The 26,416-nt window shown below is 42.0% G+C and overlaps 1 protein-coding gene across 1 annotated transcript; it reads right to left on the bottom strand.

Annotated features, from left to right (window-relative positions):
• Positions 1-262: 262 nt before the first annotated feature.
• Positions 263-20,215, bottom strand: LOC135545923 (beta-1,4-galactosyltransferase 1-like). The gene is made up of 6 exons (XM_064973908.1): positions 19,386-20,215; positions 14,269-14,504; positions 9,320-9,507; positions 6,884-7,006; positions 4,652-4,756; positions 263-1,478 (listed from the first exon to the last, which is right to left on the bottom strand). Exons 1-6 carry the CDS (start codon positions 19,639-19,641, stop codon positions 1,331-1,333), a joined length of 1,056 nt encoding a protein of 351 aa, XP_064829980.1. The 5' UTR covers positions 19,642-20,215; the 3' UTR covers positions 263-1,330.
• Positions 20,216-26,416: the final 6,201 nt, after the last annotated feature.

Raw genomic sequence — 26,416 nt, 5'->3', positions numbered from 1 at the left:
ATTTGGGTAAGGCAAAAATGTCTGTCATTTTACAGATTCTTCAAGGGCTGATTGCCATTCCTCTTCTGACAGAATTAAGAAGCGAACATGGAAGCCTAAGTATGGACAGACAATCACTCTGTTATATCTAGTCTCCAGTCAGAAATCGCAATGGCTTTTCCTCCCTCAATAAGATTAACTGTACATGTGCAATGCCATGCCTCATAATGCAATCTTGTGTAGTTTTCAATGTATATGAGGAACAAATGTAAATGAACCCCCCCCCCCAGACTTAAAAAAAATAATAATTACAACACCAGACACTCGTGATAGACAACAGCGCAGTATCATTTTACCTCAGGGTACACAATCACAACACCACCAGGCAATACATTCAGGTGCCTTTTTTCCAACTAAGGAGAGGCCTCCTTACAGGCTGCCTTGAATGGTGGTCTTCACAGGGAAGGGAGCTTCAGCAGAGACACTTTTCACATAGTTTAAAATACTCAACAAAAAAAACACAAAAACTATATGATGCAAAATGCATCATACTGGCTGTATTTCAAAAGTTATGCATCTTGAAAACTTGATTGCTGACATGCAATACATTTTCGGACTATATCAACAATAGACTAACGAAAAACAAATACCCACATATTTTCCTTTAAGGACCCTTAGCAGTGAGAATTAGAATGCCTAACGTAAATATCATGGGATTTGGCCGTTTCAACTATTTGTTTTTGGAATTCTAGGCCCTTTGGGGTAAGTTCAAAATCTTGATGGAACATCAGTACAAAAATCCTTTAAGATTGGTTTTGTTAAGAAAACCAAAGTGATTTCGTTTGTTATTGACCTCCGAATTGCAGAGTTCCATCTTTGGCCTGACCTCCTGCGATTTGATTGGTTGAAACTCTGCTCAGCAGAGGCATTAAAAAGGATTAGCAAGAAATCCCCCAGAAGTGACAAAACACATTATTTGAGAGTCCCTGATGCATAGGACAATCAATTAGACATTTCAATTAGACAAAATGGCTCACAAAAGACTTGGTCTCAGCAGCCGTCTCCAGACAGAGAGACTGGGGGCCATATCAGCCTGAAACCACCCCGGATGTCAACTCTCATTCCATTAAGGATCATATGATGGAAACGCTGGAATCCCAGTTCAATTCACCATCGGATGTGCAAAGACCGAAAATAAAGGGAATATTGGGGAACATGTTTGTTTGCTGATTAGATCAGTCATTCTCTATGGACCAAAGAGTCCAGGGCATAATATTATTTATAGTGTCAAGGCACATTTGGTTACAGCATCCACCACAGTGGCAAATTGGTTGTCAAGGCTGTTCAGGTTTTAATTGGTTTGCAGAGTCATTTTTTCCCCCACGTCCACAGTGATTTTGGTGTATAATTGATCCTTCTCCACTTTGACCACTTTGTACGACAGGGTTTTTATGCCATCTTTGTTCATGGTCTCCTTGGTGTGGGCGATGCGGTCGAACCTGGAAAGAAAAAATACAGCTCAACCACAATTCAATGACGTGGTTTAAGACCCAAGTTTTTTTTATTTGGTTAAGGTGAAGCCTATGGCAAACATCTCCTTCTGGATTTCACAAAAAACGTTGCTTGTTATACACTATTTGATTAAACGCTACTCAAGAAATCTAACCACGGCAATCAAACAAATCAAAGTGCTACTGAAAAGTAATCCGCCACACAGTCTAGCTAACTGCCGCCGCTGATCAATAGATAATCAATAGCCCTGATGGATCAGTGAAGCCTAGTGTGATAATGACCACATTTATTGTTATGGATGTTGAGGCTTCTATTGCACGTCAATGTTAGCCTAGGCTTCTATTGCACGTCAATGTTTGCCTAGGCTTCTATTGCACGTCAATGTTTGCCTAGGCTTCTATTGCACGTCAATGTTTGCCTAGGCTTCTATTGCACGTCAATGTTTGCCTAGGCTTCTATTGCACGTCAATGTTTGCCTAGGCTTCTATTGCACGTCAATGTTTGCCTAGGCTTCTATTGCACGTCAATGTTTGCCTAGGCTTCTATTGCACGTCAATGTTTGTCCAGGCTTCTATTGCACGTCAATGTTTGTCCAGGCTTCTATTGCACGTCAATGTTTGCCCAGGCTTCTATTGCACGTCAATGTTTTCCCAGGCTTCTATTACACGTCAATGCCTTCAGAGGTTTTTATTGCAGTGTTTGCTTCTGTACAGAGAAGAATGGCCGAGCTGACCAAGTCATCCAGTGTTCGTGAGAAATGACATCAAGGGAAACAGTAGTGAGTGACTGGATCCTTGTGTGACGAGGGCAAGGAGAGCCTGGGGAGTGTTTAACTGTGCACACCTTTTGTTTCCTCTCTTCTGCTCTCCTTTACAGATCTGATAGAGCTGGATAAGTGAAACCAATATAGCTGAAACTAGGTGGACCTAGAGATGTGCAACTTTCTCTTTCAAGGCGTTTCGATGTGATACAGGAACGATGTGTTTAAGTTTGAAACAATTCGGTTTGATTAGATAATTATTCGATGCACTATCATGTGTTGCATAAACACATTCCATTCTAAATTAAAATCTGTTGCTCATGAGCTGGGCCTCTGCGCGCGCGCGCTCATGAGCTGGGCCTCTGCGCGCGCGCGTGTGTAAATTAAATGTGTCTATGGTGTACGTACTATGTAGGCACCTCAGCTGAGCCATGGGGGAGACTAGTAGGGAATAAAAAGTTTAAGATACAAGTGAACCCCAACCCGATCCAAATGTAGGCTACTGATATTGCCTGGGGTTGTCCGGCATGCAAAATGACTTGCCGACCTCTAGTTGACAGTCATTGATCTACATGGCCGATTAATTAGGGCTGATTTCAAGTTTTCATAACAATCGGTAAACTGCATTTTTGGATGCCGATTATATTGCATTCCTCGAGGAAACTGGGTGGCAGGCTGACCACCTGTTAAGCGAGTGCAGCAAGGAGCCAAGGTAAGTTGCTAGCTAGCATTAAAAGTATCTTATAAAAAAACATCTTCACATAATCACTAGTTAACCTAGAAATATCAACCATGTGTAGTTAACTAGCTTGTCCTGCGTTGCATATAGTCAATGCGGTGCCTGTTAATTTATCATCGAATCACAGCCTACTTTGGCAAATGGGTCATGATTTAACAAATGCTCATTGGCAAAAAAAGCACAATTGCTGCAGTAATGTACCTAACCCATAAACATCAATGCCTTTCTTAAAATCAATACATAGAAGTATATATTTTTACACCTGCATATTTAGTTAAAATAAATTCCTGTTAGCAGGCAATATTAACTAGGGAAATTATGTCACTTCTCTTGCGTTCATTGTATGCAGACTCAGGGTACATGTAACAGTTTGGGCCGCCTGGCTCGCTGCGAACTAATTTGCCAGAATTTTACATAATTCTGACATAACATTGAAGATTGCACAATGTAAACAGCAATATTTAGACTTAGGGTTGCCACCCGTTCAATAAAATACGGAACGATTCCGTATTTCACATAAAGAATAAATGTTTTGTTTTTGAAATTATAGTTTCCGGATTTTACCATATTAATGACTTAAGGCTCGTATTTGTGTTTATTATATTATAATAAAGTCTATGATTTGATATTTGATAGAGCAGTCTGACTGAGCGGTGGTAGGCAGCAGCAGGCTCGTAAGCATTCATTCAAACTTTACTGCGTTTGCCATCAACTCTTAGCAATGGTTGAAACACAGCGCTGTTTATGACTTCAAGCCTATAAACTCCTGAGATCAGGCTGGCAATACTAAAGTGCCTATTAGGACATCCAATAGTCAAAGGTATATGAAATACAAATGGTATAGAGAGAAATAGTCGACACGTCATAATTTCTATAATAACTACAACCTAAAAGTCCTTAACTGTAAATATTGAATAACTGGGAATATTGAACCACCAGCTTTCATATGTTCTGAGCAAGGAACTTAAACATTAGCTTTTTTACATGACACATACTGCACTTTTAGTTTCTTCTCCAACACTGTTTTTGCATTATTTAAACCAAATTGAGCATGTTTCATTATTTATTTGAGACTAAATTGATTTTATGTATTATATTAAGTTAAAAAATAAAGGTGTTCTTTGTTCATTCAGTATTGCTGTAATTCTCATTATTACAAATATATATAAAAAATATATATAATAAATTGGCAGATTAATCAGTATCGGCTTTTTTTGGTCCTACAATAAACCGGTATCAGTGTTGAAAACTCATAGTTGGTCGACCTCTACTGTCAACACAGAAGCATGCAGTTCGACACTGAAGGAGAGGACGTATCAGTCCCAAAAGGTGATTTTGGAAGAGAGACAGAATGTAGGCCTAACATGAACTTAACATTTTAGTGACCCGTAAACGCTTGAGTCGATTTCTTTTTGACCGATACATGCTACATTTGGATCGGTTTTGGAATCCACGGAACGAGGCACTTGTATCTTAAACGTTTGAAAAAAACATCTGGGACCAGTGCGTATCGTTGAATCAGTACATCCCTTGGTGGACCCATTGCTTACTCCTATTAAATCCAATTTGTCTCGATTCATGCGAAAGCGAGTGAGCAAACCCAGAGAGGGTACCATTATACATGGAAATGCTCTCCCTGAGAGCAGGAGTTGGAATCTCACCTCTGGGGGTTGTCTTCGTTCCCACCATCCCGGTTGTGGCGGATCATCCTGCATTTCCCCACGGCTCCGCTGGGCCGTGAGATGGTCATCCCCTTGGAGTTCAGCCTGTTAAAACACAGCCGAAGCCGGAGTCAGAACACCAGTCTAACTAAAACACTGTGGGACGCAGTTACAACAGCTTCTACACCTGGGAGAAAATCTGCACATTTTTCTTACACCAGTGAAATAAACCTAAAAAAAGGTAAAGGAAAATGTAGGATAGATGTGAAAGGGAGTAAAACAGGTTATTTGGTTTCCATTCAGTTGCCTCTGTGCAAGAGATGCAAATAGTGCACTATTGCCTAACTCAATAGGTGTAACCAGAGAGGAAGAGTCAAAGTGAGAGGGTTTACTCTGCCTAGAATCTATCCACGTTAAGCAGATCATTCATCATTAAGCAAGTGAGGAGTTTTTGTATTAGGGGGGGGCAATGAGTGTCAAATTATATTAGAAGATAAAACTGAATTGCTATTTTGATACATGAGGCTTATTTCATCTAATAGAAGTTTTGTAATGCTTAGGTTGATATGAGTGCACTGATAAGTGTGATGCATGTGACATCCTGGCAACTTTGAGAAAATAAAATAGGCTTCTCATCATTATATCCAGAATCTCTGGTGTAACTACACTGGAAATTGATTGTTTGTGTTGCATGGTTCAGGGTCACAGCTGATAAAAGCTTCCAGAGCACAGTGAATAACTGAGTATGTCTGGAAACATCCTGTCTGCTATTGTTTACAGTATCCCTTTCAAAATGGATATGGTGACTTATCAAGCAAGCACTCCAAAGAGCTCAAAAACAGCAACATCTTAACACCTTGTGCTGTTGGGCATTCATCAGTATGTGTGGAGTTCATCTATAATTCACTTCTGGAGACAGTGTTCAGTTTGGCTGGTCTATAGTGAAGCTATTGGGTTACTCATGTCTCAAATGCAGAAGTTAGAGGCACAGTACACGTTATGTTGAGAGAATTTCATCCCAAAACCGTCCCTTTGATATTTTAAATACACATACATACATTTAAATACATTATTCAATAAATAGACTTGCTTAAGTGCCAAAATTCAGCATCATTTGACATGTCCCTCGTTTTCACCATCACTGTAAGGCCCTAGTTCGTGTTGCTTTGACATTATTTTAAGGCCTGTTATAAACTCTAATATTGTGAAACAATACATTTTTTAAAAACATTTTATTCTAAAGAAACATTGAATATCTAAGTGTCAAATTATAGTGTGAAAAAAAAAATTGCTCTACTGGTTACTGGACCCCACTTCCTCCTCCATAGTCAGAAAACAGAACAGCAAATAGTCCAATGCTCACAGCATTGCTGCCTCAAGCTAAACTGAATAGCATTTCAGCCATTCTGACAGCCGACCTTTGAAGGCAGTGCTGCTCATGTCAGCACGTTGATAGTCTAGAGGCAGGCTATTCGAAACACATGACTCAAGACAAATAAGGTATACAAGTTACATTCAAATGCCAAACTCCTTCCAATCTTTACAACACTGCTTTCTGCATTAGTGATTTAAAATGCTTGTTTGTCTAACTGATAGAGGTAAGGAGAAACAAGCCTTTGTGCATTTAATAAGAAGAAACTAAATAATACAGGATTCATTTGGCAAGTGACACTTTATATATAGCCTCTTTTTTGCCTGATTCTTGACTACTCCTTTATAGAGCCTGGTTTTGATCAGTCACGTGAAAAATAAGGGGGAAAAAGCCTTAGTAACAACTGTGTGCTGTTGGCATCGTTCATAAACTGGAGAAAGAGAGATAGCTGGAGGGGGTGTGTGTTCCGGGAGTGTCTCAGACAGGACACATCCTCACAAATGACAAGTTTGTTTGGGTGTCCCATCTGCTTGTGAAAGCGCCTCGGCTGAAATGGATGCTAACAGGATACTCACTGATGCATCATTTCCTTCAAGTGCAAATGGTGGTAGTGGCATACAAGGGCACCCTTGGGGGCATGTTGGAACAATGCAAAAAGTAGGGCTAGAAACAACGACGCACACCCCGTGTAACAGGGTTTGAACATGTGATGGCGTTTCAACATTGCGCACTCAAGAAAATATTTTAATGTGAAACCTTGGCTATCACTTTACCCAATAAATATGAATGATCTGATTTTTACATGGAGTCCTCCTATGGGCCACAGACATTTGTCTGAGAGTGGCTGTGCGGACTCTGACCTGTTGAAAATGTCATCGTCCTCTCCTCCCCAGCCCCAGTAGTTGTTGGGGAAGCCGTTGATCTTGAGGAATTGCTCCTTGCTCATTGACGACACGCCTCCGAAGTACTGGTTGTACGGCAATCTGAGAGCAAGAGAGATGTAGAGAGAGAGAGAGAGAGAGAGCGGAAAGAGAAAAATAAATGGAGAACCTTGAATTTGTTTATTAGAGTTTAAACTAGGCTTGGGCAGTATATCGTATACTGGGATATTTGGATAGAACTTTCAGTGAAAGTCATTGTTTTTTTTGATTCAATAGTGATCAGGGATGTGCAACTATAGTTTTTCCATTCATAGAAAAATACATTAGAGCAACACATTCGGCAGATAATGGCTTCAATTTTATCAGATGACAACAGAAGTGCAACGCTATTTGATTGGCAGCCACACAAGTAAATGAGCTTTTAAATGAAAAAGCAAGGTCGTTGTTGTTGTTGATGATGATGATGATGATGCACGGCCATCATATTTCTAAAGTTTAGGCCTATCATAAAAATAATGTAGCCAGCTACATTTTCTAATATTTTGCTTAAAGCTAATCTTGCATTTTACCAGAGAAAATTAGGCTGGCTACACCGAGATAAGTACCGGGGAGAAAAGAAGCGTGGTCTGCTGATAGAATGCCCTTCGTGAATTCTCATTCGAGTTTAGAAGTGCAACTGAAGCACAAAATGTGTCTGATGGGGAGCATAAATTACAATAAGTAGTATTTTAGATCTGCAGGTTATAAAACGCAACAAGAAATTAAATTTATGCTTTTAATCTTTGTTTCCTGTGTGAAAAAAAAGTGGGTAAATGACTCTAACAGAAACCTTTCAGTGCATTACGTTCTAGGAAAGAGGAAGTATCTGCCTAACAAATGAGGTGCAGCAGAAAAACCCTCCTCCTCAGTTTCTTATCACTGCCTTCTGCAAGTTACATGCTGGCTCTCTGTACAGTGTACTGTAGGGAAACATTGAGCCAAGAGACTGAAGCACCCTGGTTTAGCCTTGCCTCACTTGCCTGTTTATTTTGGACACCGAATTAGCCTTGGCTATCATGACATTCTTTAAATCCCATTGCTAACATTGGAAAGGTCAGCACAATTAAGAAAATCAACAAAATCAAATTCATGGTGGGACTTAGTCACCGAACAAATGACCCAACAATGGAAGCTTGGCGTCTTTCCTGGAGCCGGATTTCCCTGCCAAAATCCTGTTGGATATTGAATCCAGATGCTTGGTGAGCTGCATGCCCTTCAAGGAACATGACACACAGTATACAAGCTGTTGTCTGTGCAACAAAGGGAAAGGTTTGGTGAGAGTATGCCCATAAAAACCCAGTTACAAGCCGAGAGACCTGTACTATGACCTGCAACACAGGAGGAAGGCAGCACTAGGACGTCACATCTGGGGTCAGCTTACTTTACCAATCTAAATCTTACATCAGAAGCAGGCAACAGAGCCAAACTGACAGTAGATCAGCGCCTAGCCAAGCATAAGGTCTACAGCTGTGTAGGCCCAGAGTTGTGAAGCACAACAGAAGAGAAGCTCCCAAATCCTTTTATCAACCACGCAGACAAAGATAGGGAGGAGCTCTGTGATGCGTGACTGTCTGACATGTCACGGTGTTACACATGTAGAGCAACAGCTAAACCCATCTAGAGTTTGCTCTACTGGTCCACTTCCTCCTCCACGGTCAGAAAACAAAGCAGCCAACTGAACACTGTGTGACACTAGGCTAAACTGATGAGTATTTAAGCGATTCTGACAGCAGACCTCTGAAGCCAGTGAGCACATTGTAAGTGATGAAGCAGGCTATTCAAAAAAACAGGACTCCAGGCAAATAAGGTCCCAATGAGGGACAGTTTACTACGAAATAAAATGATATGCTAATTGCTTTCCAATCTTTCCAACACCACCTTCTGCATTAGCAATAAAAATGCTTGCTTGTCTTACTGTCAGAGGTACGAAGAAACAAGCCTTTGTTCATTTAAATAAGAATATATTAAATAAAATTCCTTTGGCAAGTGACACTTTATAGGTGGCCTGCTGTTTTACAGAACCTGGTTTTGATCAGTCACGTGAACAATAAGGAAGAAGGAAACCCTTAGTAACAACTGTCACCTGTGCTGCTGGCATCATCCACCTCCCCGGGAACATGGCAGTACTGACCCCATCACTAAGCACTGCTTACTGTAAACGTCTACACAGCTACAGAGGTAAAGACAGCCAGAACCGGAAACTCAACAACGAAAGATGACAAAGTCCATAGAACCCACAGGTGCTCTTTAAGCTTTTATGTGGGCACTCCCGTCCGTGTGTGTGTGTGTGAACGCTCATTCATGTCGGTACTATGGGCAGTGAACTGGAGAGAGACAAAGACAATTCCAGGGCTATCCGTTGGAGTGTTGGCTTACCTGAAGCCAAACTTGTCCATGGAAACAGACAGGTGCCTGGGCTGGCTGAAGCACCTGTAGGTGTTGCGGTCATCCATGGGGATGAGGTCCACGTCACTGAACACAAAGCAGCCGTAGTCGTACTCCTTCAGGGCCTCCGAGTAGCCAACGTTGAGGAGCTTGGCACGGTTAAAGACTTCATCACCGTCCTAGAGAGTGTGAATGGAGGGAATGTGGGGTTAGAATTGGAAGGTGAATCGTGTAGAAAGAAAATACTTATTGTTGAGTGTCTAGGACAAGGGTAGGAAACCATGGTCCTCATTGGTTGTTTGGCCACCCATTTCTCAAGGGACTAAAGCGCACACCAGAACTAAGGCTAAACTGAAGCATCCAGGGGGCTATCTATTATATAATGCGATGGACAATGCATACGTGTCAGAAACAGTACCAGACCTTGTTTAAATGAAAATTTTGGCGCATACAATACAGTACTTAGAATCGTTTGTCTTTGATGACGTTGTGTTGGCATCTTGTTGTTTGCTGGAAAACCTGTGTTTACCTTGAATGAGTAGAGGAACCTCTTAAAGAAGAAGTTACAGGTCTGTGAGAGCCAGAAATCTTGCTTGTTTGTAGGTGACCAAATACTTATTTTCCACCATAATTAGTAAATAAATTCATAAAAAAATCCTACAATGCGATTTTCTCCCCCTCATTTTGTCTGTCATAGTTGAAGTGTACCTATGATGAAAATTACAGGCCTCTCATCTTTTTAAGTGGGAGAACTTGCACAATTGGTGGCTGACTAAATACTTTTTTGCTCCACTGTATTTACTACAGTACTTATCTGTAGCATTTACAACAAGCAGTAAGTACTACACATGATCAAGGGATACTACAGTGTATAGTATACTAGAGTTTACCATATAATTCAATAGTAAGTACCGTAGTATTTGTTCATGTGGGTGAGTGTCTTTTTTCCCCTCTTCTCAGGCTGAAAAAAAGGCAAGGTTACCAGGGCTGATGTAGTTCGACTGGGATGATTCTCGGTGTCCTTTGGCAAAAGAACGGGAGCATCGTGTTCTGTCTCAGTGTGCCTTCAATGTGGGCGAAGTGCCTCTCAAAGGACAAGTCTCATATGTCAATGGCTTGATCTGATGGTCCTCCAGAAAATGTCTGCTTGAATACCCATAGAACCAAAACTGGCTAAAATATTCACCCAAAAAAATGGGGCAGATGAAACCTCCTAATAACATGACCCCAGTCCTTGTTTCGATTGCACCAAATAAAAGCGTGGCTAGTGTTCTTAAAATTTTATTTAAAAAATACAAGACAACTCACTTAAACAGAGCAGGAAAACCAGAACGAGGGTGTGTGATGCCAAGAAGCAGCACAGTTAATGTAATCTGGACAGGAGTCCCGACAATTGAATGAATGTTCAGTAAGTAGAACTTTGTTGTCAGTCACATGTCATGTTACACATTGTGGCGATAAAAGAGACCGTCATATGATGCCTGATTAAAATAAACTTTGAGACATTGCTATGGTCTGAAATAAACATCCGCTAAGGAGGTCTATGAGTGTGTTGCTCTTGGGAGTGTGTTTCCCCTCCACCAAGTGATGCATCCCACTCTCCTACAGTGCATGACAGCATCATCTGCATACAGGGCGTGGATCATTTGCAATGACAGAAAGAAGCAAGTGTAGAAGATTTCAGAAGTACATGTGACCAAAATAGATTTCTCTCAGTCAGTAATAAGAGAAAGAGACAGAAAGAGAAATGAAGCACACATTACCAGTAGAACCCCTCAGCCCATGGGGTCACGCAATTGGCCAGAGCAAGCAGGGGACAATTTTCTCCTCTTCCAGCGACCACAGCCATTGGCCAGATACGCCTGACATGCAAAAGGGGGAGGCGTTTTGAGCAAGGGGGCAGGGAAACGAGGAAGAAGAAAAAAAGGAAACAAAAGAGGAAAGGATAGGAGAAACAGAAAAGAGAAACAGAAAGATTGAGTAGAATTCCAACAAAGACCCAATAATTGTGTTTAACAGCATTGAAGAGCCCTTTAGCAATAGCTAGGTGACTCGACTTCGGAAAACGTCAGATTGACTCATTAGTATAATAGCAGCCATTAAAGCTACTTTTCTTTGCAGTGGACACCACCATGTCAAGCCTGACATCTTGAACCAATTTACTACTTGTGTTGGAGACAAGAGTATACTCTAAAAAATAAAATAAAAAATAATTATATATTCAAATAGAACCATGTATTTGCTCAGTATGACGTTCGAGGTGGGGCGTTCAGTCTACACTACAACATGTTGGTTGACACACTTTACCTGTTGGTGGGTGGGAGGCAACAAGTCCTGGCATGAGATGTGAACAAAGAGTCAATTAGGCCTTCAAGCTGAAAAACAGTACTGGCCTCCCAAGAGCCAATAATACCTACATCTGCAAAGAATCATGTAATTCAATGGATCATTAAACTACACCAAATAGGAACAGATTTAATCTACAATATGGTCCTATATGACCGTATTAACTTTGGCTTGTCAATAAATGTTCAAAAGTGACTTTGGTTTATCCCAGACAGCATTGATGACTTGAAGGATATTGAGAAGGATAGACAATCGGTCTCCTACGTTCAGGCCAGCCTTTGTGTGAAATGGGATTAGATGACCCAATAACTAATACATTTTCACATTGTCAACTCCGGGCTGTGCAGTGGTATTCATATTCCAGGTTGTCCTTTTACCAGATTGATTTACAAATACCCTTGAGGTCAACTCCAGTATTCACATAGTAAATCCCCATACCTGTGAGAATATAGTCTAACACTTTCAATGAGAGCACACACACACTCCCACACTGAAATCGTGAAAAAAAAAAAAAAAAAAACTTTCTGCCCATCTGTGGCCTCATGTTTCTACTGAGGCATAGCCGTCGGAAGTAGGGGTGCTGCTAAATCTCAACAACCAAAAAAGTACTCCTGTATGAGTGGAGAAAAATACTGATGTGGTTTAAGCATTTTTGTAGACTTAGAACATCCAATTTAGTTGTTTTTCTATAAAGGTTTTCTACAAAAACTGTGAAAGCAAAAAAAAAAAAAAAAAAAGTTAATCACTTACGCTAAAAAAGTAATTGATTTTAGAGGGCCCTATAGTGGCACCACTCAGGCTAATGATTGACACTGATAACAACCAAACAAACCAGGCCAGTTTGTAGCTATTATAGTAGTCTGACTGACTGAGCCAACTTGTGGCACTAAGTGCTTATCATGATCACTACTCTATGGTAAACTTGTCAGTCTTTAATCAAAAGTGTTGGCTAGTAGCCATCTAGATACTTCTCTGTGGAGACAAACTGATTAGAGGCAACATGATATTCACCATGTTGAACCAAGAGCCTGTAAAACTAGTGTAGAACTGTGCTTTGTTGATGAAAAAAACATTTAAAAAAACAGACTTGATATCACCTGAGCAGGTAACTACACACGTTAAACAATAATGCTAAAAGTAAAACATTAAAATTGATAGTTCCATATCAGAATATTATTTTTTTGTTAGTTAGCTGTACCTGCACCAAAATTACACTTTTTTATCCCATAATAGCTTGTTCTCAAATAGGGATCCAATTTGTTTTCAGAGCTTTCATTACCATGATTGATCAAAACTCATTTTTCCTCGTGGCTCTCTCTTCTCTCTGCAGCAGACAGCAGACAGAGCAATAGAAATCACAGTATCAAATCGCGATACGTACAGAAGCGCAATACATATCGTATCAGCGCCGAAGTCTCATGATATCATATCATGAGGTCCCTGGCAATTCCCAGACATACTAAACTAGACCTATATGATCACAAAATGGCCCGAATTAGGCCTACTGACTGTTTTTCGATCTAGAAAAGACAGGAAGTGTGTCTAGGCCAGGTTCCCCAAATGTTTTGCATGAAAGTTGAAGTACAACCCTTGTTGAATTCTTCCTTTAGTTATCTGTAACCAACTCTATACCTTGTGGTACATCAAAGAAAGAGTGTTCCATTACTCCAATAAAGGATCTTGATGAAAAGAAACATGAAAGGATAAAAAGAGCCTTCCAGACCGGGCTATTCTCGCAGGTCTTTCAAGTGACAGAGATAGACAGTGTGGCTTTCAGCGTTTTCTGCGTCACGTCCATTTGTGTTCGGTGATAGTCTCTTGGTTGTGCAAACACCATGAATAAATAAAGGAAACGGACAAAGAACATGGACAAAGAACAGACGACGAGACAAATGCTGGCACTACGTTTTAAGATCTGATTTCTTCCCATAAATACGGGAACACAAAGGACTTCTGCAAATTGTAGGAGTTCTTAAACAGGAGGGAGGCATCAGTTACTTGGATGCTAGCCTTACTCTTTCTCTTGACTGGAAAGCAAGAAATTCCTTCACTGAAAACGAGAGACACGTCAAACCTTTGACAGACTGGGAGAATAAAATATATATATATATATATATATATATTTTAAAGGGACTAAAAAGCTTCTCTGACAAGCAACACAAGGTTGAATCTGACTGAAGTTCGCTGTCCCAGAAGAGTTAGGCTACTCAATAAGCACACAAATCTACCAGCACGTCTCAACGAGCCAAGTCACTTGGCAGCTGCCATTACAGCCTGTAATTTGGGGGCTTGATGCCCTTTTGTTTTTACACAGCCTACCCATTCTGCTTAAAAGCGTAAAACCCAAATAAAATATGGCGAAAGTACCTGTGATGTACGGTACCAGTAAACTCCAGCTAGCCTATATTTGAAATATACAGAGCACCTTTGTTTATTTCTTGCAGTAAGACAGGCTAATTTAAAAAAAAAGGGCACTGCCTGCCTACACTGAGACATGCTCCACTGGTTAAAACCTTTTAACCTGCGTTTCCCACTACTCCATCCTGCTGTATGCAGACAAGAGAGCAGACGGGGGCCGGCTGGGAGGGACCCACCTGGTTGATGACATAGACGCCATAGTCCAACTGCTGGCGCTGAAGGATGGGGTGGAGGTAGTAGAGCCAGAACTTGAGGTGCTCGTCGCGGTTGCGGAAAGGGATGATGATGGCCACCTTCTGGAAGGCCACGCAGTCTTTGGGCTTGAAGCGCCCCCCATTCTTAAGATTGGGGTTTTCCTTCCTTACCACGTCCAGGCTGACTGGGTTGGAGAACTCAATTCGCAGTGGGCCAACTGGACGAGAACGAGAGAGGAGAGGTCATACATTTTTGTCAGGGCTCCATATCGACAATAGCCCTGATAATTGATGATTCGGTAGAGCCAATGGAAATAGCATGTCAAATCTAAAACTCCATTGGTCCCAGGCCTCCCACAGTGAACTTCACTACTTTCATTAAAATCTGCTTTCTCTGCCCTCAGATTTAGCCTCACATTGAAGTGTTTCACCATTTGCTTTTCAGGACAACAAGTAGAACACAAAGTAATTTGATAAACAGTTATTGACAAATGTCAAAAAACAAATAAGGTCCACTAAAAAAACAAAAAAACATTTATAATACTATAAGTACAGAAATTGGAGGGAAATTAATATCCAACTCGTCAGTGACAACTGTGTGGAGGTTGGAGTTTGCGACAGCAACTAAGTAATTTTATTATAGACACTGTCCTGGGATTCCTATGATCTTCTATGTAAGAGAACCTCTTACCTTCTAACGACTCGTGCAGTTTGTGAGCGCCACACAGCAAAACAGGTTACATGTGCTAGTTTGAAAAGCTGAAACTCTCACATAGATGGGATTTGTCTATTTCTTCTGCATCCGCTGAAACCAACCATACGTCTGTGTGATTCACGGGGACTGAGATAGAGACGTGTTTGTGAGGCCAGGATGTGTTTTTGGGAGCCGCCCGTGTCTCAAAGTCCGCTCTAGCTCAGCCACAGTTAAGCAGTCTGTAGCTCAAACAGACAATGTTTAAAATCATATCGTAGGACTAATATAGGTTGGGCAGGTTTATACTATAAGAAGGAAATCTAGCCGAGCTATCCATTCTCCTGACAATGTCTTCTGAACTGTTTTATTATTAAAAGCTGCAATATGTAACTTTTTGGGTGACCTGACCAAATTCACATAGAAAAGAGTGTTATAGATCTGTCACTCATTGAAAGCAAGTCTAAGAAGCTGTATATGTGTTCTATGTGCTCCATTTCTATGTGACCCATTCTCAAGTTTTGTTTTTGTGGCTTTTACTTCCAGTTTTATGCCCCAGCTTCACACAACTGAAAATACAATACCTCTGGTTATGCAAAATATATTTCAAAGCAGTTTAGATGGTACAATAATTCTCTACACCAGTGGTTCCAAAACTTGTTATATTCCCGTACCCCTTCAAACATTCAACCTCCAGCTGCGTACCCCCTCTTCTAGCACCAGGATCAGCACAATCTCAAATGTTGTTTTTGCCATCATTGTAAGCCTGCCACACACACTATATGATAAATTTATTAAACATAAGAATGAGTGTGTTGTCACAACCCAGCTAGTGGGAAGTGACAAAGAGCTCTTATAGGACCAGGGAACAAATAATAATATAATAATGATGCTCTTTATTTAGCCATCTTACATATAAAACATAATTTGTTCATCACAAATTGTGAATAACTCATCACAGGTTAATGAGAAGAGTGTGCTTGTTATGCACATACCTCTGCAATGTTGGGTTGTATTGGAGAGTCTCAGTCTTACATCCCTTCCCACACAGTTTGTAGTTAGTTTTCATGCTAGTGAGGGCCGAGAAACCACTCTCACATAGGTACGTGGTTGCAAAGTGCATCAGTGTCTTAACAGCGCGATTTGCCAAGGCAAGAAACTCTTGAGCATAGCCCTATACGGAAATCTGGCAGTGGCTTCTAATAAAATTCAATTTTCACAGAACCGGTTGTTGCAATTTTGATGAGGCTCTCCTGTTCAGATAACGGTAAGTGGACCTGTAAATCCTAGACACAGATCATTCAGGCAAGAAAAAACATCACCCAGACAGGCTAGTCATCATGCAAGCAATCAGACAAGTGAAAATGGTCAGTAAAAAACTAAGCTTTTCTCTCAATTTAAAAAAGAAACGTGCCAATACTTTGCCCCTTGATAACCAGTGCAGTATGCTGTAAAAGCGTTACATGGTCGCTGGCCAGATCATTGCATAATGCAGAAAATACACATGCGTTCAGGGGCCTTGCTTTAACAAAATTAACCATTTTCACTGTAGTGTCCAAAACATCTTTCAAGCCGTCAGGCATTCCCTTGGCAGAAAGTGCCTCTCGGTGGATGCTGCAGTTTACCCAAGTGGCGTCGGGAGCAACTGCTTGCATGCGCGTTAACACTCCACTATGTCTCCCTGTCATGGCTTTTGCACCATCAGTACAGATACCAACACATCTTGACCACCAAAGTCCATTTGATGACACAAAGCTGTCCAGTACTTTAAAAAATGTCCTCTCATGTTATCCTGGTTTCCAGAAGAGGATGTCTTCCTTAATTGACCTCCCATAAACATATACCAGGAGCTGTGCCAGGCCCGCGATGTCTGTGACTCATCCAGCTGTAACGCATAGAATTCACTGGTTTGTATGCGAAGCAGTAATTGTTTCAAAAGAAGAGGGCACAACAAAGCCTATTCCTCCTCAGGAAACTAAAAAGATTTGGCATGGGTCCTGAGATCCTTAAAAAGGTTCTAATGCTGCAACAGGCATCACTGCCTGGTACGGCAATTGCTCGACCTCCGACCGCAAGGCACTACAGAGGGTAGTGCGTACGACCCAGTACATCACTGGGGCTAAGCTGCCTGCCATCCAGGACCTCTACACCAGGCGGTGTCAGAGGAAGGCCCTAAAAATTGCCAAAGACTCCAGCCACCCCAGTCATAGACTGTTCTCTCTACTACCGCATGGCAAGCGGTACCAGAGTGCCAAGTCTAGGACAAACAGTTTTTACCCCCAAGCCATAAGACGCCTGAACAAGTAATCAAATGGCTACCCAGACTATTTGCATTGTGTGCCCCCCCAACCCCTTTTTTTACGCTGCTGCTACTCTCTGTTTATCATATATGCAAAGTCAATTTAACTATACATTTATGTACATACTACCTCAATTGGCCCAAACAGCCAGTGCTCCCGCATATTGGCTAACCAGGCTATCTGCATTGTGTCCCGCCACCCACCAACTCCTCTTTTACGCTACTGCTACACTCTGTCCATCATATATATGCAGTCACTTTAACCATGTCTACATGTACATACTACCTCAATCAGCCTGACTAACCGGTGTCTGTATGTAGCCTCACTACTTTTATATTCTTTCTTTGGCCTCCTCTCCTTCCAGTTCTCTGCTGCCAATGACTGGAACGAACTACAAAAATCTCTGAAACTGGAAACACTTATCTCCCTCACTAGCTTTAAGCACCAACTGTCAGAGCAGCTCACAGATTACTGCACATAGCCCACCTATAATTTAGCCCAAACAACTACCTCTTTCCATACTGTATTTTATTTATTTATTTTGCTCCTTTGCACCCCATTATTTTTATTTCTACTTTGCACATTCTTCCATTGCAAATCTCCCATTCCAGTGTTTTACTTGCTATATTGTATTTACTTTGCCACCATGGCCTTTTTTTGCCTTTACCTCCCTTATCTCACCTCATTTGCTCACATCGTATATAGACTTGTTCATACTGTATTATTGACTGTATGTTTGTTTTACTCCATGTGTAACTCTGTGTTGTTGTATGTGTCGAACTGCTTTGCTTTATCTTGGCCAGGTCGCAATTGTAAATGAGAACTTGTTCTCAACTTGCCTACCTGGTTAAATAAAGGTGAAATAAAAAATAAAAATAAAATAGACTCGCTGCTGTTATTTTTCACTGTTGTTTTTATTTCTTTACTTACCTATTGTTCACCTAATACCTTTTTTGCACTATTGGTTAGAGCCTGTAAGTAAGCATTTCACTGTAAGGTCTACTACACCAGTTGTATTCAACACGTGACAAATAAACGAGGCTACTCAGGCGAGAAAAAAAAAACCTCACCCAAATGTATAGCCCAGTTGGAAAATATAAAATGTACCGTTTGAAAATGTGAATAATTAAAATGTTTATTATTATTTGGCATACCCCCGATGGCATTGCATACCCCAGTTTGGGAATACCTGCTCTACACTATACTTGCTTGTTTTGTCAAACAAACTGAAATTAGGTGAACTATTAGAATGTTAGCAACCAGGAAATGGCAGAGTGATTTCTGCATAGTATAACTTTAAAAGACACAATAGTATGGCTCCTACATGCCAGTGACTTACACAAATGGGTAAGTACTTAGCAACAGTAGGTAAAATTACAACTGCCATACAAAAAAAGAAAAGATCATACTACATATATGAAATAGTTTACTTAGTGTTGTTTTCTGTAATGTGACCATGAGATTGACGTTCCTAAACCCCAAGACCGCATTGCTTTTCAATTCAATCTCCAAGACTGCTGAGGGCCGAACGAGCGCACCACTGTTATCCACAGACTCCCACCTCTGGAGCAGTCAGGGTTTTGTGGCAGAAGGATAGATCAGCTAGGGTCACAGCTGCATAAACATAACTTTTTTGAAATCTGAGTTAAAGGAGAAGGACACTGAACAACATCAATAAACCGGTGTGGAAATAAGATAAAACAAACCATGAATTCAAGAGCACTTGCAGTAGATCTATGCTTTGCATTAATAATGCATGAGTGGGGCTATAGATAGATAGGCCTATTGTATAAATAAGTTAAATATCCTACAGGGTAAGCGGTCATAAAATAACTGGTGGCTATGCACTCATCTATACTTTGAACTTGTAGTTTACATTAGGTTAGAGAATTAATGGACATGTAATCCAAGCTCTTTATTAATTCCTTATAAGAACATATGAATGATTGTGCCTGACAGACATGGCTAACAACTTGTATAATTGTTTGCTGATAAGAGACTTTGGCAAGACTGCCAACCAATCATCATACAATGCACCATTGATTAAGCTATGTTGATTAAATATGTATGTTGTTCGTTTTGGCAACATATCAGCTAACGTTACTTACCAAGCAGTGGCGATGTGTCAGGACATTTTCCAAGCTCTTTGGTGATTGTAGTCACGTTGTCTACAGAAAAGTGGTTCGTTTCAAACGCGTCCGGTACTGTGTCCTTTGATGCAGTTTGGTCGTGCTTCGCAAATGCAAAACGAAAATCTAACGACCTCACGTAAAAAATGAAAGTGACCGAAATATGGAAAAAACATAGAAGGACGACCAACTTGCAGGTCCTATGGAGAACACTGAAATTCACTGAATCCCGCATCTTTAACTTGCTATGTTAAATTATATGGTTAAACAAATCTAAAGTAGGTAACGTTAGCAAGTTATTTACTTGTTAACGTTACGAAGTTACAACACCATACCCAATGTCCGAGGATATCCCCTGTCAACTAACTAGCTAATTTACTAGATGCTAGCTGATGGTAAAAAAAACACATTTCCGCTCGAAACAACTTCAACATAACCTTAGTTATATCCTTGCACTTCCGTCGTATTCCGTCCAATAAAGAAGTTGTCTTGTTGTAAAAGCCTCCCTCAAGTTACTATCACAACGGTCCCAAATTTCTTAAACGATTTAGCTAACTATCAGGCGTTATCACTAGCTAGTAGCTAACAGTACAGCAGCGAATAATTACATAGAGCAGCAAGTCCGCGAAAGGCAAGATTCTCTGAATAATCCGTTTCCCATTTGCCAAATTGACTTCTACTAAACTCAATTACACACATATATCCGATGGTATTAAAGCTAGTGTATTTAAAATATGATCTTCCAGGACTAACGATGTAACTTCAGAGTTGTACAAATTCGAAAAAATAAAGTAATCCCTCTGACAGACATTTCCCTAACAAAAATTGTCGTCTAGTTCTAGAGGCATCTTCTTCATCTTCTTTAAAGTTTTATGGCAGACTACACCAATTGATGTATTGCCGCCACCTACTGTACCGGGTGTAACAAAAATACATTCCATTGCGAGAAGGAGGGGGACCCAGGATAATACTAAATAAATCAAACAACCATCCCACTCCTTCAGTCACATTCAAATCACATCCCTACACAGGCTCTGGTGCCTGTGAGAATGGAGTATTAATCGACTGTATTCCTTGTATGCCCCTGCAAAATAACTCCCAAAAAATGTTCAGCCACACACACAATGCCTATTTTCTTAGATTTCCTCTCCGTTTGCGCTGTAAAGTTAATATCCAAAGTAATAAACGCTACAAAGTCCACCTTGTGAACATGCAACATGTCAGTATCCCTCTGTTGACAAGGAATATCATCTTGTGTCTCTAGTCCTATTACCATTACTTCTTCAACTTCACTCCTTTCTTCCGCTCTTCTCAACGCCTCCAGATAGGAGACATTCCGAACAGCCCTTATTCTTGACACCTTCGTCTCCTTCACCCTAACTTCAGAAATTCGGGTGCATGTTCACCACCACAATTGCAGCATTTAGGCTCAGCTATCATATAATACTTCTCCCGTCTACATACACTTGACACATGACCAAATAATTTACATTTATCAAACCACATGGCTTTGGGCATGAAGGCTCTCACAGGGAATCTCATATATAACCCAAATACACGTCAGAAGGGAGAGACACTCCATCTACCATGTGGCTCTGTCGTTGTGCACCAACCACTTGATCCAATTCTTCACGTACATACAGTGCATTCGCCACTTTTTCACATTTTGTTACATGTTCTAAAATGGATTGAATTGTTTTTTCCCACTCATAAATCTACACACAATACCTCATAATGACAAAGCAAAAACAGGATTTTATCATTTTTTATTTATTTATTAGAAATAAACTGAAATATCACATTTATGTAAGTATTCAGACACTCAGCACTTAGTTGAAGCACCTTTGGCAGCTATTACAGCCTCTAGTTTTTGGGGGTATGATGCTACAAGCTTGGCACACCTGTATTTGGGAAGTTTTTCCCATTCTTCTCTGCAGATCCTCTCAAGCTCTGTCAGGTTGGATGGGGAGTGTCGCTGCACAACTATTTTCAGGTCTCTCCAGAGATGTTCGATCAGGGTTCAAGTCTGGGCTCTGGCAGTGCCAGTCAGAAGACGTTCAGAGACTTGTCCCAAAGCCACTCCTGCGTTGTCTTGGCTGTGTGCTTATGGTCGTTGTCTTGTTGGAAGGTTCATCTTTCCCTCGATTCTGACAAGTCTTCCAGTCCCTGCCGCTGAAAAACATCCCCACAACAGGATGCTGCCACCACCATGCTTCACCGTAGGGATGGTGCCAGGTTTCCTCCAGACGTGACGCTTGGCATTCAATCTTGGTTTCATCAGACCAGAGACTCTGGTTTCTCATGGTCTGAGAGTCCTTTAGGTGCCTTTTGGCAAACTCCTAGCGGGTGGTCATGTGCCTTTTACTGAGGAGTAGCTTCCGTTTGGCCACTCTACCATAAAGACCTGATTTGTGGAGTGCTGTGCTTCCACAGAGGAACGCTGGAGCTCTGTCAGTGAACATTGGGTTCTTGGTCACCTCCCTGACAAAGGCCCTTCTCCCCCAATTGCTCAGTTCGTCCAGGTGGCCAGCTCTAGGAAGAGTCTTGGAGGTTCCAAACTTCTTCCATTTAAGAGTGATGGATGCCACTGTGTTCTTGATGACCTTCAACGTTGCAGAAATATTTTGGTACCCTTTCCCAGATCTGTGCCTCGATACAATCATGTCTCTAAGGACGATTCTTCTTTGGTATCATTGCGTTTGCACATTGTGTTTGTGCATGCTGCCACCTACTGTGTTCAATCACGTTACCTTTTGTAAGACCATTTTTTTTTAAATTGCACTACAAACAGACATCTATACACTCCCATTACATACCACCAACTAAGCCTCCATCTATATACCTGTATTACGTACCACCAACTAACACCTATATACCACTATTACATACCACCAACAAACCCTCTACCTATATACCACTATTACATATAGATATAATAATGGCGCCGGAGGGTTTGATGCCATTTTACAAGTTACTAACCAATTGTGCTATTTTGTGTATTTTTTCACATTGTTTGTAACTTATTTTGACCATGATGTTGCTAATACCATCTCTTATGACCAAAAAGAGCCTCTGGATATCAGAACAGCGATTACTCAGCTCGAACTGAACAAAGTTTGCATCAGACTATTTAATGAATCTGACGCAAAGGATATACTGTTTCTCCAAGACCAGGCCCTAATCCTTGTCATTCACATGAAGAAAAGACGGAGATACAGGGGGCGCAGATCAGTGTGTAACCTGCCTCTGCCATCCATTCTATTGTCCAACCTGCAATCACTGGAAAATAAACTGGATAAGCTCCGTTTGAGACTATAATACCAACGAGACAGTAAAAACTGTAATATCTTATGTTTCACCGAGTCATGGCTGAACGACGACACGGGTAATATACAGTTGGCTGTGTTTTCCGTGCATCGGCAGGACAGAACAGCTACATCCGGTAAGACGAAGGGTGGTAGAGTGCGTCTATTTGTCAATAACAGCTGGTGCGTGATGTCTAATATTAAGGAAGTGTTGAGGTATTGCTCGCCTGAGTACGTAATGATAAGCTGTAGACCACACTATCTATATTTTTCGTAGCCATATATTTACCACCACAAACCGATGCTGGCACTAAGACCGCACTGAACAGGCTGCATGAGCAAACAAGAAAATGCCTATCCAGAAGTGGCGCTCCTTGTGGCCGGGTACTTAAATGCAGGCAAACTTAAATCCATTTTAGCTCATTTCGACCAGCATGTCACATGTGCAACCAGAGGGAAAAAAAACAACCTCTACACCACCTTTACTCCACACACAAAGACGCATACAAAGCTCTCCCTCGCCCTCCATTTGGCAAATCTGACTATAATTATATCCTCTGATTCCTGCTTAAAAGCAAAAACTAAAGCAGGAAGTACCAGTGACACGCTCAATACAGAAGTAGTCAGATGACGCGGATGCTACGCTACAGGACTGTTTTGCTAACACAGACTGGAAAAAGTTCCGACATTCATCCAATGGCATTAAGGAGTATACCACCTCAGTCACCGGCTTCATCAATAAGTGCAACAACGACGTCATCCCCACATTGACCGTACGTACATATCCCAACCAGAAGCCATGGATTACAGGCAACATCTGTACCGAACTAAACGCTAGAGCTGCTGCTTTCAAGGAGCGGAACACTAATCTGGACGCATTTAAGAAATCCCGCTATGACCTCAGATGAACCATCAAACAGGCAAAGCGTCAATACAGGACTAAGATTGAGTCCTACTACACCGGGTCTGACACACGTCGGATGTGGCAGGGCTTGCAAACTATTAAACTTAAAGTGAAACCCAGCCACAAGCTGCCCAGTGACGCGAGCCTACCAGACGGGCTAAATTCCTTTTATGCTCGCTTCGAGGCAGGCAACACTGAAGCATGCATGAGTGCACCAGCTGTTCCAGACAACTGTGTGATCACGCTCTTCGTAGCCGATGTGAGCAAGACAATTAAAAAGGTCATCATTCACAAGGACGCGGGGCCAGATGGATTACCAGGACGTGAACTCCGACCATGCGCAGACCAACTGACAAGTGTCTTCACTGACATTTTCAACCTCTCCCTGACTGAGTACATAAAACCTACATGTTTCAAGCAGACCACCATAGTCCCCGTGCCCAAGAAAGCGAAGGTATCCTGCCTAAATGACTACCGTCCCGTAGCACTCACGTTGGTTGCCATGAAGTGCTTTGAAAGGCTGGTCATGTCTCACATCAACATCATCATCCCGGAAACCCTTGACCCACTCCAATTCGCATTCCGCCCCAACAGATCCACAGATGACTCAATCTCAATCGTACTACCTGGACTTCTTGACGGGCCGCCCCCAGGTGGAAAGGGTAGGTAACAACACATCCGCCATGCTAATCCTCAACACGTGGGCCTTCAGGGGTGCGTGCCCAGCCCCCTCCTGTACTCCTTGTTCACTCACGACTGCATGGCTGAGCCCGACTCCAACACCATCATTAAGTTTGCTGATGACACAACAGTGGTAGGCCTGATCATCCACATCAATGAGACAGCCTATCGGGAGGTCAGAGACCTGGCAGTGTGGTGCCATGACAACAACCTCTCCCTAAACATGAGCAAGACAAAGGAGTTGATCATGGACTACAGGAAAAGGAGGGCAGAAGACACTCCCATTCATATCAACAATGGCACAACAATGACTTTTCCCCCTCAGGAGACTGAAAAGATTTGGCATGGGTCCCCAGATCCTCAAACAATTCTACAGCTGCACCATCAAGAGCATCATGACCAGTTGCATCACCGCCTGGTATGGCAACTGCTCGGCATCCGACCATAAGCCGCTACAGAGGGTAGTGCATACAGCCCAGTACATCGCTGGGGCAAAGCTTCTTGCCATCTAGGACTTATATACTAGGCAGTGTAAGAGGTAGGCCAAATTTTTTTTTAAAGACTCCAGTCACCCAAGTCATAGACTGTTCTATCTGATACCACATGGCAAGCGGTATCGGAGCACCAAGTCTTGGTGTCATTTTCGTTGGATATAGAGGAGACCAAGGCGCAGTGTGATGAGAATACATTCTTCTTTTAATAAACGAAGAACACTTAACAAACTATACAAAACAACAAAACGAACATGAAGCTATATAACATAAGTGCTGACAGGCAACTAACTATACATAGACAATAACCCACAAAATACCCAATGAATATGGCTACCTAAATATGGTCCCCAATCAGAGACAACGATAAACAGCTGCCTCTGATGGAGAACCAATCTAGGCAAACATAGACATATAAACCCCTAGACATACAAAACCCCTAGACATACAAGGGAGTGTCTGGGTGGGCATCTAACTTTGGTGGCGGCTCTGGCTCTGGACGCCGCCCCCCTTATTTACATTGAGCCCTCCGTCCTTGTAGCACTGACCCGTGGATCATCGCCGGAGGATCATTACTCCGGATCATCGCTGGCGACCCGGACTGGGGACCGTCACTGAATGGATCATCAACGGACGCTCTGGACTGGGTACTGTCGCCGGAAACTCTGGACTGGGTACTGTCGCCGGACGCTCTGGACTGGGTACTGTCGCCGGACGCTCTGGACTGGGTACTGTCGCCGGACGCTCTGGACTGGGTACTGTCGCCGGACGCTCTGGACTGGGTACTGTCGCCGGACGCTCTGGACTGCAGAGGCGCACTGTAGGCCTGGTGCGTGGTGCCAGCATTGATGGTACCGGGCTGGTGACACACACCTCAGGGCGAGTGTGAGGAGCAGGAACAGGGCGTACATTGGACCGTGGAGACGCATTGGAGATCGAGAACATAGAGCTAGCTCAATACATCCTGGCTGGATGACCATGCGCATCTCTGCATAACACGGTGCTTGACCAGTTACACGCTCCCCACGGTAAGCACGAGGAGTTGGCTCAGGTCTCCTACCTGACTCTGCCAATCTCCTCGTGTGCCCCCCAAAAAAGAAATATTGGGGCTGCCTCTCGGGCTTCCGTGCTAGCCGTGTCTCCTCATATCGTCGCTGTTCCTCCACCTACTTCCATGGCAGGGTCTTGTCCCCTGCCATTACCTCCTCCCAGGTCCAGGATGTCCTCCACTCCTCTTTCGCCCAGGTCCAAGATGTCCACTCCTCTTTGGCACGCTGCTTGGTCCTTCTTTGGTGGGTTATTCTGTCACGTTCGTCGTATAGAGGAGACCTTCTTTTAATAAACAAAGAACACTTAACAAACTATACAAAACAAACGTGAAGCTGACAGGCAACTATACGTAGACAATAACCCACAAAATACCCAATGAATATGGCTACCTAAATATGGTCCTCAATCAGAGACAACGATAAACAGCTGCCACTGATTGAGAACAAATCCAGGCAACCATAGACACATAAAACCCTCGACATACAAAAACCTTTTCACACCCTGACCTAACCAAAATAATAAAGAAAACAAAGATAACTAAGTTCAGGGCGTGACACTAGGTCCAAAAGGCTCCTTAAC

Source organism: Oncorhynchus masou, chromosome 9, assembly GCF_036934945.1.
Source record: "Oncorhynchus masou masou isolate Uvic2021 chromosome 9, UVic_Omas_1.1, whole genome shotgun sequence".
Taxonomy (NCBI): domain Eukaryota; kingdom Metazoa; phylum Chordata; class Actinopteri; order Salmoniformes; family Salmonidae; genus Oncorhynchus; species Oncorhynchus masou.
This window is presented reverse-complemented; position numbering and strand designations above follow the sequence as displayed.